A 12,714-nucleotide genomic window follows, 5' to 3' on the forward strand; every position below is an offset into this window, starting at 1 on the left:
AATTCATGAAAGAACGTTTGACACAAAAGAAAGAACAAAACAAAATACAAACTAACTATAATTTGGATTCTTTATTTTGATTATCAGCTGTGCTCTCTCCATTTTCAGCTTCCTTTTCTTTTTTTTCTCCTCTCCTGTTTGAACATTGAAAGGACATTTACCAACAGTGTAACAACAGTGGCATTAAGAGTCAGTGGTCAAATGTTTGTTCTTAAGAGTAAGAGTAACAAAATAATCAGTTTATGAAGCACTAATATGAAACAGGACCTCACAAGTGAGGCACTACAACATTAAAAAACTATAAAAAGGTAAATATTATACCCTTTCAATACCGTTTTTGTCTGTCCTCTGTTTATTAAAGGTCCAGTGTGTAATTTTTATGAGCATCTATTGACCGAAATGTTTTCAGTGGTGTATAAAGACCTTACATATTGAACCGTATCAACTGTTTTATTACCTTAGAATGAGCCATTTCTATCTAAATTGGAACACACCGGGTCCCCTTACATGAAAGTAGCCCTGTTGCGCCGCCGTGTTTCTACAGTAGCCCAAATGGAACAAACTACTCTACAGAACACGTTTTGTCACTGCGTTGAACATGTACGAAGAAGGAAGACAAAGAAGAACAATTAGTAGTAGTAATCGTCTGGTTTGTTAGAAGTAAGAAGAGAAGTGAAATTTGGATAAAAAGGAGTGCCACACGTATTATTTAGCACAAGTGCCGACAGAGCGTATCGGCCACTGTAGCTTCTCCAACGCACTTGCAAAGGAAGGGCTGAGAGGTGACTGAGCCGTTGGTTGAAAATTGCAATCCTCACTACTAGATGCAACTAAAACTTACACACTGAACCTTTTAAATTAAAGCAAGCTGTGTCAATCTTTAAAACTATCTGAACTGACATTTTACTGAAATACTGTGCCCAGTAAACATGCAGTATATCCAGTGTGTAAACTCACCTGCATATTTGCTGCATTTGTGGTATGGTCTCTGGCAAAGCCTTCCCATATGTTTCTGGCAACAGGAGACACAAGACTCCACCAGAAATGGCTAAAGCTCCCATCAGTATGTATGGGAGTGCCTTGAAGTATTGTCCTTTAAAAAGAAGAAAAAAAAATTTACCATGACACGGGGATAGAAACCATAAATTATAAAATAGTTCCAAAGAAAAACTCATACCTCTCCTGTAGGTGCAACTTTGATAAAAAACCTCAGTTACTATGCTTCCTGTATAACGATGGTTGACAGAAATAAGTAGCTTTGAAAAACTCTTCCCTCATCAAGTCTCAACACATTTACAAGGAAACTAAATTTTAACATCAACACAAGACATCTTACCCAGGAGCTTCTTACAGCAGTAGAGATACAATTAAGGACTATTTTCATTATCAATGAATCTGCTGATAATTTTCTTAATTCATTGATGGAATGACTGAAACAAACCTGTTTATTTTCTGTCGCACGGCTAACTGACTAATCACTGCGGCTCTACACCGCAGAAAGAATTAAATCTATTAGCTACTCTTTACAGAGAAAATGCCCTGTCGCTGGTTAAATACTCAAAACAGAAAAGTACATATACTTGCCGAGAAAAATGATAAAGGGGGAGACGATGGTTCCAATGCGAGCAGCCATGGAACAACACCCCATTGCTGTATTTCTGATAACAGTGGGGAAGAGCTCTGATGTGACGGCATACACCACACAAAATGAAGATGTTATACCGAACTTCCCCAACATCTCAAGAAACACAGACACACCCGGTAAATCTAAATAAATAAAAAATAATAACTTTGATTACAGCCAGCACTAAAAAAGTCAAATGGGAATGGTTTTGGTTTTCAGTTTTGTTATTTCATGTTTTATTCTGTTAACTCCTTCCTTATGTGTTTATGTATACTTATTTCCTGTCCCCGTGTTCTTCTTGTTCTTTGTGTTTTTTAGTCATTGTGTCATTTGTTATCCACCTTCGGTTTTACTGTATTATTTTCTTCTCCTCTCGTTTCAATGTCTTCACTCCCTGTCTTGTTCTTTTCTGTCTCTTGTGTCCTGTCTGAACTTTGCTTCCTGGCTGTGTTGATTGTCTGAATGTTTTCACCTTTGCCTCGTTTGTCACACCCCTTTTGTATATTAAAGTCTCCCGTTTATGGACTATTGTGGATTTTGTACTTTGTTCCTCACCCGCCTTCTGGATTTATGCTTTCTTTTGTGTATGGTCTGTGGGTAATTTATGGCATTTGGACTGCCTTCTTCACTATTCCTGTAAGTTTTCTCTGTGGCTTCAATAAATACTTTCAATAGTACCTGTCCTGTCTTGGTGCCTGCATTCTGGGTCCTATCCCTTGTTTCCCTGTGTCGATGCTTGGCTAAACATAACAACTACATGCAAAATATATAAAGTATACATTAGAGTTTGTTTTTCTTTACTTACCATGTGAAACTGTACAAATTTACCTGATATATTTTTAGCTATGTTAATATGGTGATACTATGGATGGCAATGTCACAAAGACCTGATCATACTATGGATGGCAATGTCACAAAGACCATGATGGGTGGATGGTATCTGTCATCATGCTATCTGTCCCTTAATAAACTTATGTTTCAGGAGCTAAAGGATTTGAGCGTTACCAATTGGAATGAGGTGAACACAGAGGATCATAACGCCTCCAAGGAAGAGTGTAGATGATTGGCAGAAGTGTCTGGAGCAGTACTGGAGCAGTAACAAGGCTATTATGTAAGCTGGCACTTCTGTCACAGCAGACAAGAAGCAGTTCATGTAAGGGTTGCCGTGCAGGTTTGAAGTGTTGAGGATTAAAGCATAGTAACTAATGGTGATGATGATCCTGCAGAGAAATTCAAAACAACAAGTTGAATACAAAGGATGAGTAACACCAAAAACTAAAACAAAAGCCAAATCATTTTAGGTCCAACTGTAATAATTACACAGCACATGTTGATTCCAATTCGGGCACGAGCAGTGAAGGAAGGTGTAAAGTGTGATTATTATTTTTATTGTCTTTTGGTTTTGATGCTTAAAGGATTGATGTTGTGAGGAGATCATAGACGTACCACAGAAGCGAACACAGTATTGTAATGGAGAACATATTGCAGCTGCTCAGGATAACCGAAATGTTGTAATTCTTGTCTTTGCTAGCCTGTGCATCTTCAATCTGGGAAAAACAAGATACAGTCGCAACAATTAAACCCCAAGGGTCCAAGCCTGCATCTGTGTAAATGAAAAATGAGCCCTCACACAAACGTATAGCATGGTACTGTAGACATGGATTATTCATATAGCAATTGAGATCGTTTCACATTATGGGCGTAAGCACAACAACAATTGCAAAGTGATAGGTCATGGGACTGTGTGGGAACCCGCAACTTTGGTTCATGAAGGTGCAAAAAGGACTGGGTGAAATGGAATAGAAAGTAGAGGGTCACACCACTGCTCTCATCTCTCTGATGACAATAACTCAATAAATAGAGTATTGAAGTATTATTATAAAGTATTATCATCATTGCTGCACATTTTCTCCAAGTATTTCGTTTGCATGTAAAATAAAATCACCATACTGGAAGCACATTGAAGCAAAAACTGACATGATTGTAAGAAATCTCTTCTCAGTGCAAAGTCTAAGACCTAATACCCACCATAAATACCAACAACTAGCTTTGTGCTGCTTCATTTGAATGTACCTCCTACATGAGCACCAAAACCCCACACAGACAGTGGAGCGCTGCTTGCACTGGTTGTTGCGTCGCCATGAAAATATGGTCGTATATAGTATAATGAGTCACCTAACAACAGGCTATAAATGACAGAAGGTTTAGTTTTATTTCAGACTATTAAACCTTTTAGAACCTCTGACGCACGTGTTGTTTATTTATCACATATCAAAAATAAAAACTCGTTGGTAAACTTGCCTCAGCTTGGGTAAAAATGGCCTCTGGAGCCTGTACGTTATTTCTTTTGGCAGCGTCTCTCAGTATGGCCTCAGCCTCTCTCACTCTTCCCCGATTGAACAGCCAGCGAGGAGACTCTGGGACTAACCTGGAGAATTGAAACACAGGTTAAAGGTTGCAGTGCTCCACACCAGACAGTGGTCCTTAACCATAACCCTAAGGGAACTGGTCTCAACAGAATTTATAGCAACAAACTGTTGCAACAATCCTTACCTATAAAAGACCAGAAAACAATATGGAAGAAGCTATCTTATTAGCTTTGAGCACCATGTTATTTTTTATAACTCTGCTCCGAAGTATTAGCCCGGTTTAGGACACACACATCCACTGCATGAGGAATACAGGTAATGCTGCATTCCTGGTGACTCGGAACTTGGAAATTTCCGGGTTGGGTTTCCTACTTGTGAACTCGGAGAAAAAATATCTACCCCAACTTCACTAGTAGCAGCTGAATGACATCACACAACAATGGCAGCTCCAATGGAAGCACACACATAACATAAACTCAAAGGTAACATAAAAGTTTATTTCCATGTTTTTATATTAAAATGATTCATCATATAGTAAATCCTGTTCTGCATGTAAATTGATGTAGAAATGTTTTGCCAATGTTATTAGGTAGCTGATTACAGTAAAGAATCTCTGAAAGTCATCTTCTCTTCACAAGAGTTATTCAGTAAAATGTTAAAAACGTATAATCTACAACATTAACTGACTTTTGAGGATTACTACTTCAGTCACTTGTTTTCATTAAAACAGCCATAAATTAATTAACACTGAGGGCAGTGCTGAGGGTGCAACTAGGTGTACACTTGACAAAGAGTTTATCACGGTCGGTCATGTATTTCGTTCACTTTCAGTGTCAGGCACCAACATGCATCTGGAACGCTTTGTGGATGAAAGTCGGACATTTCAACTAGGACATTTCCCAGTTCCGAGCAGAACGTGGCATGAGTACACAGTAAACAGTATGTTTTAGTTTTACAAGAGAGAAGGCTTCAATAATGTTGATTAATTGGTTGGTTTGGAAAATGCATGTCTGGTCATGTCTAACTTCCCTGAGAAAGAGCAGGCTACAGCTGCTTCGCTAAACTTTTCTATGGGAAGTCTCCCACACCTAGGATGAGACAGTCCTACACAAAGCTACCAAAATATAGATTGCTCCACCAAACATGCAGTATGGATTGCAGTTGAAAGACAGGAGTAGGTGGTAAAAATATCTTCCTTTTGAGTTAAATGTGTTAACTTTTTGTCCTTTCATTGACTGAGAACGCAAGTAGTCATTATATCACCATCCTTCCACCACCACCCATTTCATGGGAGCACACAGATTACCAGCAATGTTATTTTTCTGATTGACAATCTAATGGGATTGGTTTGCTGAAACTGAGCATCTTATCTTAGTACGGTATCTGTATTAGGTATATTATTCTTCACTGGTCTTATATTATATTTCCAGTCAGGTGTGAGAAGCGAAGTGAAGAGAGAATTTACACTGAAACTTTTGCTCTGAGTTACACATATATTTACTGACGGACAGTACCAAGCAATGTAAAGGTTGTTGTGTAAGAGCGCAAGCTGAAATAGAATATATGAATATTCTTACCACCACATAGGGATGTAGATCAAGCTAGAGGCAGCCATGGAAATCAGCAGCATCCGCCATTCACGAAGGAGGTAAGCCACAGCTGGCATTGCCATGTATCCCAAAGCTGAGGCCATGAAAACCCCAAGGGAGCAGAACACCACACGGGCTTTTGGGCTTAGAATTTCTGTACCTGTAGGTGTAAGTAATTAAAGGAGAATGTATCAAATTATATATTTTTTCCACTTGGGCCACTAATTAATTTTTAAACAGAATATTTGTTGGGGCAGATATATGTTTCTGTTTTTTTAAAATTAACAAGGTCAAACAGGACCTTAGGACATACAGTACCTAAACACATCAAGCAGTATAAAATACTGCATGTTTGAAATCCTTACTGGATAACATACCCAGCACAAATGCAATGATATAGTTGGAGAATCCCCCAGCCCCAGCAAAGAAGTAAATGAGGGTGAAGACCTCCCAGCTTGGAGAGAATATCTGCGCTGTGATTGCCACAGTCTGAAGAACCATCATAAGAAAGAGTGCTGGCCTCCTTCCATACCTGTGTAAGAGATACAGTTTGTCATTGAGAAGGTTACATAATTTTTCTGTATCCCTCACACCAAAAAAATTTACAAAAAATTTCAGACCATGTTGTGTACAGTACGGACCTGTCTGAAACCTGGCCTGAGACAAACGCTCCCACTAGCACACCAACGTAATGGATAGAGGTGGTCAGCGGAGTTTTATATGCATTCTCACATACCAAGTCCCACTGCAAAATCAACACATTTTCTCACTGTTTTAGTTATAGGTACTGACATTGTAAAAATATGTATCATCTGTCACATGTGAATCTCTGTTTTTTGATAATAAAGCGTGTGGTACTTTAAAAATCACATCTTCGTGAATACAGGGTTTTTTATTTGTGTGCATGGAAAGAGACTTGACATGAAAATCTCACATCACATTATGTTGTCTTTGAGTTGTCTCTGCCTTACAACAATACAATCTGTTTTTATATGAAATACAAAACTCTAACTTGGTTGAGTTTGGTTCTTCTCATAACAAAATCTCCTGTCTTATGTCTGGTTTTGATTGGTTGCACACAGTGTTAACAGTGTCTGCTTCTTATAACTGCATAACACTTGAACATAAGGCAAAAATTATTAAGCTTTTAAATGACTAATTAATTAAGTTACGTTTTTTTGAATGTAAAATACCTTATTAATATTATTTAACAGTAGCAGTAGTCACTAATAGTGCCTTTAAGTCGTATTAACAGTAGCAGCAATTTTATCGGTAGTGCTAGTAATAGTGGCAACAATAACAGTAATCACACAGGTAACACTTTGGTGTCAGGTGTAGCAGCAGTGTATTTAGCCGCAGTCTAGTAATCACACAGAAGATAGGTCTACTATAAACTCCTAGAATTAGTAACAGTAGCTATTAGCAGCTGTAGTCTCTATTTTATTAACAATTTTGTAGCAGTAATGGCAGCAATATTATGAATAATAAAAATCATAAACAAGCACACTATTTCCAAAACAATAACACAGAGGTGTTTTTTCTAAGTCATAATGTATTACCAAATGTGACACTTCTCCTGCTTTGTAGCTAGTCCACAGACCTCAGGTTAAAAATCCAAATTTGTTTACACCAGCTTTTTGTCAATCTATAAAGCCCTTTCTAAATTCTTAGTTACCATTAGTGTGCTTCAAACTAATTTCCTAAATCGTGTTTCACTATTAAAACTTGAGAAATATAAAGAGTGTCACCAGCTGTAACATAACTGCTAGTGATAACTCTTTTAGGAGGCTAAATGATTCGTTAAACTGCCAGTCCTTAAGAAAATAAGTGAAGTTTGTTTTCTTAGTTAGAATTAGGGAGGTAAATAACTGATGGTAACCTAGACAATGTTATTTGGCCATTCAGTCAGTTTTTACAAGCAAATTATTATTTTTGTGAAATGCAATTTAAAATCTTCCTAGCCTAGTTTGGTCCAGTCAAAACCTGGCAGTTACTGCGTGTAAATATTTAGTAATGTTAAACACTAATCTCTAGGTAAGAACTAGCTAGTGTGGTGAAATTTGCTTAACCTTCCTGTTGAGAAGCATGTAGCCTTGCATTTGTAGGACCCTTGTTTACTTTGATACTGCCAGGCTAGCTAGCTATGTTACTCTTGACAGCCGCCCCCCCCCCCCCCCCCCCCCCCCCCTTCAGCTGCACCAAAAAACAACAAAACTGACAATCTGATTGTCAAAAGGTTCCATAACTTTGTCCAAACGGGGCATCTAAACACACTTTGACCTTAGGAACAGCTGGATCAACCATAATATTGAATCCCTTGACTTGAATTTTACTCACTTTACATTTCAATAGGCTCTTGTGCACAGTGTTACTGGTAACTCTTTTAAGTTAATGAATATATGTTTGTCCTTTGACCCTGCTTAGTGTTGATGTAGTTTGGACTCTAAAACCACCTTTCACTCTTACCTTTACTGCAAATTTATTAAATTATGATTATGATTACTGTGAGACATAACAAGGCTACTTAATACCATTTCTTTGTGGAAACACTGAAAACATGTTCCATGGAAAGTTAACTAATGACTTATCACTCACCTCAGTGACAATGGTTGACTGGTAGATTTCTTTGCTGTATGTCCACCCATCCAGGCAGCTCTCCAAAGGAATTTCACTCACATTCACATCCACATTTGGGATGATTTTATTTTGAGAGTAGTTCCTGAGTATTTCCAGGTTAAGCCTTGAGCAAGAGCTGCGCTTTGCAATGCCATCGACTGTTTCCAACGGGATCGTCTCATTTCTCCACATCTCACTGATGTTGTAGTTTTCAGGGATATGGCACTCGTGAGGTGGGGTATCCCCCACAAATACTATATAGATGCCAACAAACCCATTCGGGAGGATGCTGATGGCCAGTGTTAAAAAAATCTTCAGCTGAAATGGTCCCCAAGATCCAAGAAAAGATGTGATGCTATCATAGTCTCTAATTTTTGAGGTGCCCATCGCCTCACTAAAATCCTATATTATATGATATTTCAAAAAAAAGGAGGACACAAAACACAATGAAGACACTTCGCTAATACTGATAGCAGAAGAGAGAGAGTGTGCTCTACTGCTCTATGACATGCATTGGAAGTCATGTGAGCCATAAAGCCGAGTTAAGGTTTAATGTGCCAGGAAGTTAAACAGTTACACACAGTGTTAATCATAAAATAATATTAATTATCGAAATTTTAATGGGGGTGTTTACCAAACTGTGAAATAATGTACAGTATAATTATTACATTTAGATTGAATAACAGCAAATGAGAACAGCAAAAAGAGAGAGAAAGTATATGAGCATTTGAGGGCACTTTTACTGCTGCTATCAGAATAACTTCTTATTTTGTGTACATCTATTCTTTACTAGATGTGGACATTTGCCTAAAATGCTTGTTTTTGAAAACACAGTAGTTTTGATGGTATAAATTACTTTAAATTGTGTAACTGTAGCAGCAGAGCATAGTGTGGTCAGTGCAGGTTAATTTGCTGTCGCATGACCTGCTCCACTCGCAGGTTAAGCCAAACATCTATAGTAAAAACTACATCTGTAGTCATGTCTCCCCTAAAATATTTTGTTAGAGAGGTGGCTTGTATATGACCCCATGAAACATCATTTGAGAAATACTTAAAAAAGGAGTTAGCTATTTTCAAGTGGAGGTAAAACATTAATAAAACCAGGAATTGTAAGTCCTGTTCAGCAGCCCATGAGGTGTTTCATTCAGTTCTTAAGTTGTTTTGAAAAAAAAACAACAATTAAGCAGGCCTGAAATACATCAGAAATTATACAGATACCTTCACTTTGTACACAATAACATTTGTGAATTTTCTAACTGCTGTTAATATCTGGTTTGGTAGTTGCATTTTATAGCCAATGTCATAGGAATATGACATAGGCCTACAACTGGATACTATTATTATTATTATTTTTTTTACTATTCTGTATTTTAGCTGTGTGTATGTACACTCTTTGAGGCTAGTTTCTGTGTATCAAAAACCAAAATATATGTTCAGTCACGTGATTTGTCTGTTGCAATATAAAACTTTTTAACCCCCCAAAAAATGGTGTAATGTAATCACATCATGCCCTCTGGAGGAACTGATGTAACATCTCATCATTGTTTAGGGTTGTCTCTCCCACATGGTTGATCCTGTGACAGTCGCCAACGCTGGAGTTTTTAGATTTGGATTCATTTGTATACTTCTCACAGTTTACAGTAGGTAAATTGTGTTGTAAGTACTGCATATAAATGTTAAACAAACAAGATATAGCAGTAGAGGGATTTTATTATCTTTGGACAGATCCATGCGAGCTGTTTCCAGTCTTTATGCTAAGCTAAGCTAACCTACTGTGGCTTCTTTTGACTCAGAGCAACAATGATTACACAGAACCATTTTATTTCTGGAAGTTTTTTTGTTAAAAGACAAAAACACCTCATACTGTACATTAAAAGGGTTTATATCTTCCGATTTGAATTACACAATTGTGTGTCAAAAATTATAGACCAATGAGACATGTTTTTCAATTTCATACAAAACTTTTAAGACCTAAAAAAAAGTCTTGAATTACTGTAGCAGGCATCACCTGAGTAAAAAAAATAAGAGTTTAAAAAAAGAAAATAAAAACCTTGATAGTGGACCTTTGCATCCCACTGTGCATGTTTTGGATTTTATTTTCAGATTTCATATTACTTTCAAGCAAGAGAACTGTTCTTTCTGTCTGTCTTGTGAATCAGTGAATCAGGGCTGAGAAAAACTAAAGAGTAAGGGTTTGCACATCAGATTTGACCTCATGTATGGATGGGTTGCCCCCTCCTCCATTTTGAACAGATTTCTTCTTTTTGGATACATTGCACCACCTGTAATGCCAAAAGAAACACAATGTTAAAATAGAATAGCAATACAGCTGCCACAGATACATAAATACCGGATGATATACTGACATTTTTTATTCGTCTCGATCTTTTCTTTCATTGCGCTTTAAGTTTTTATTTTGACTGGTAAAAACTAGGCGCATATTTCTTTTTCAATTCTCTGTTATTATAATGAATTGTTATTATCCATAGCCTACTATAGAGCCAGCATAATTGAATAAGATATGCATCATCATATCAATAAGTCAACCAATCTTGACCAATAGAATGCAGGTCTTTCCGACTGATGCAAGATATTTTTCCCCATAAAAAAGCTCTTTCAAGGATGAGTACTAAAACCCCTGTGACTTCAAAGCTATTACTACAGTATGCAATTGAGTTAGTGCATTTATCTTATCTAATCAAGTGCATTCTAAAACAATGTTGTAAAGGTGACCGGAAAAATATGTGAACTAAAGTGACCTGAGTGAAGCACACATACCCTTGACAGTCTTGCATCTGCTCCATTGTTTCTGGAAGATCTCTATTGAGGGTCTCTGGAAGGAATAAGTTCACCACAGAGGAGGCAATTGTGAGACTTCCCATGAGAATATAAGGCAGAACCTTATTATAAGTACCTGTAAATAACAAAAGAGCAAAATTCTACATTCACTACTTTATCCGATGCAGACTTTTCTGTTCTTTTAGATACATACAGTATATCAGTGCAACATCCACATACCTAAATAGATGACATAAGGAGCTGTGATACTGCCAATGCGTGCAGCAGAGGAGCACACTCCCATGCCAACGTTCCTGAGTACAGTGGGGTAAATCTCAGCGGTGTAGATGTAGACGATGCTGAAGGCCATGGTGAAGCCAAACTTCCCAGTCATTTCCAGTGCCAGAGCAACATACTGAAGGGCTGAGGAGGAGGAGGAGGAGAGAGAAGACCATGGTGTCAGCATTTCCTCTGTGGAATTAGTGGACATGACCATATCTGACCACAGATGTATTGTTTTTAGCTGCGATTCGCCTGTTACTCACGCCGCCTCACCAAGCTCTGTGTGTTCTCGCATCTTTAATGAACAAAGTGTTGCACATTCTTTCAGAGCCAAAGCCAACACCTGTCTGATACCAACACCAACAATCTGGTCGATCACTTCAATCATATCTGCTTGTTGTCACTAAATATTACTGCTCCTCTAAAGGTTATTTAGCAGCCTAAAAAGGGAATGCAGGAAAGCAGAGCGCAGATGGAAAAAATCCAGTCTCCAACTCCATTACCTCAGTCTGAAGGATTTATTAATTAACTACAATAACTTGGTTAAGGATGCGAGAACACACTATTTTTCTGAACTCATTACTACACATAAACACAATCCCAGGTTTCTGTTTAAGACTGTGGATCAGCTGGTAAACCCAACCCCTCCTTGTGCCTCAGCTGGAAGTAATGATGACTCCTGTTTATATCTTATTTTACCAATAAGGTGGTGTCAATCAGAGCCTCTATTACCACCACAACCTCTTACTCAGAGGTCCCTCACCGGCAACAAGAGAGTTTTAACCAGTTTTATTCCATCGACGTGTCTGAGCTGAAAGTAATAGATTCTGTTGGGCCCCATTTGATCTCTGTTTTTAACAGCTCCCTATCTACTGGTTGTGTCCCTGATTATTTTAAAACGGCTTGCGTGAACCTACTTTTAAAGAAACCTGGTTTAGATCCCTCCCTCCCACATAATTTTAGACCAATTTCAAAACTGCCTTTTATTGCAAAGATTCTAGAAAGAATTGTGTCCAAACAGCTGCTCACTGTACTGGAAAATAACAAAATATTTGAAATGTTTCAATCTAGTTTCAGGAAGTACCACAGCACTGAGACTGCCCTGCTTAAAGTCACCAATGACCTTTTAATGTCTGCTGATGATGGCATGTGCTCAGTCCTGGTACTCCTGGACCTTAGCGCTGCTTTTGACACCATTGATCACAACATCATGTTAGACAGACTGAGGCACTGGGTGGGGATCTCTGGTACTGCCCTAGAATGGTTTTCATCCTACCTGTCAAATAGGAAGTTTTGCGTCTCTACGTTCTGTCCAGTTAAATATGGTGTGCCTCAGGGGTCGGTGTGAGGACCCATTTTGTTTTCCTTGTATCTGCTTCCCCTTGGACATATTATCCATAAACATGGCATTTCTTTTCATATTTATGCTGATGACACACAAATATACTTGCCTGTC

General features: G+C 38.0%; 2 protein-coding genes across 3 annotated transcripts in view; both read right to left on the bottom strand.

Moving 5' to 3' along the window:
• Nucleotides 1-55: 55 nt before the first annotated feature.
• LOC123963068 (solute carrier family 22 member 4-like) lies at nucleotides 56-8,585 on the bottom strand. Its single transcript, XM_046039595.1, has 10 exons — nucleotides 8,178-8,585; nucleotides 6,224-6,327; nucleotides 5,960-6,114; nucleotides 5,571-5,742; nucleotides 3,926-4,052; nucleotides 3,071-3,171; nucleotides 2,630-2,844; nucleotides 1,585-1,767; nucleotides 958-1,093; nucleotides 56-134 (listed from the first exon to the last, which is right to left on the bottom strand). Exons 1-10 carry the CDS (start codon nucleotides 8,583-8,585, stop codon nucleotides 56-58), a joined length of 1,680 nt encoding a protein of 559 aa, XP_045895551.1.
• Nucleotides 8,586-10,011: 1,426 nt separating this feature from the next.
• Nucleotides 10,012-12,714, bottom strand: part of slc22a5 (solute carrier family 22 member 5) — a 10,519-nt gene continuing 7,816 nt past the window's right edge. The window contains exons 8-10 of one of the 2 annotated variants that reach the window (XM_046039976.1): nucleotides 11,217-11,399; nucleotides 10,977-11,031; nucleotides 10,012-10,480 (exon numbers count right to left, since the gene is read on the bottom strand). In XM_046039976.1, coding sequence (XP_045895932.1) covers nucleotides 10,378-10,480; nucleotides 10,977-11,031; nucleotides 11,217-11,399 — 341 coding nt within the window. In that variant the 3' untranslated portion in view covers nucleotides 10,012-10,377. Of the gene's footprint in view, nucleotides 10,481-10,976; nucleotides 11,113-11,216; nucleotides 11,400-12,714 lie in introns of both variants that reach the window. The other variant, XM_046039975.1, reaches the window with a different exon arrangement.

Source organism: Micropterus dolomieu, linkage group LG23 (genome assembly GCF_021292245.1).
Source record: "Micropterus dolomieu isolate WLL.071019.BEF.003 ecotype Adirondacks linkage group LG23, ASM2129224v1, whole genome shotgun sequence".
Classification (NCBI taxonomy): Eukaryota; Metazoa; Chordata; class Actinopteri; order Centrarchiformes; family Centrarchidae; genus Micropterus; species Micropterus dolomieu.

Excerpts from the sequence above, each read along its gene's own strand:
- LOC123963068 (XM_046039595.1), bottom strand. The coding sequence starts at position 8,585 with ATGGGCACCTCAAAAATTAGAGACTATGATAGCATCACATCTTTTCTT. Across the intron at positions 5,743-5,959 it reads TATCATTGCATTTGTGCTGG|GTACAGAAATTCTAAGCCCA; the intron begins GTATGTTATCCA and ends TTACACCTACAG. Across the intron at positions 4,053-5,570 it reads ATCTACATCCCTATGTGGTG|GTTAGTCCCAGAGTCTCCTC; the intron begins GTAAGAATATTC and ends TCAATTCTCCAG.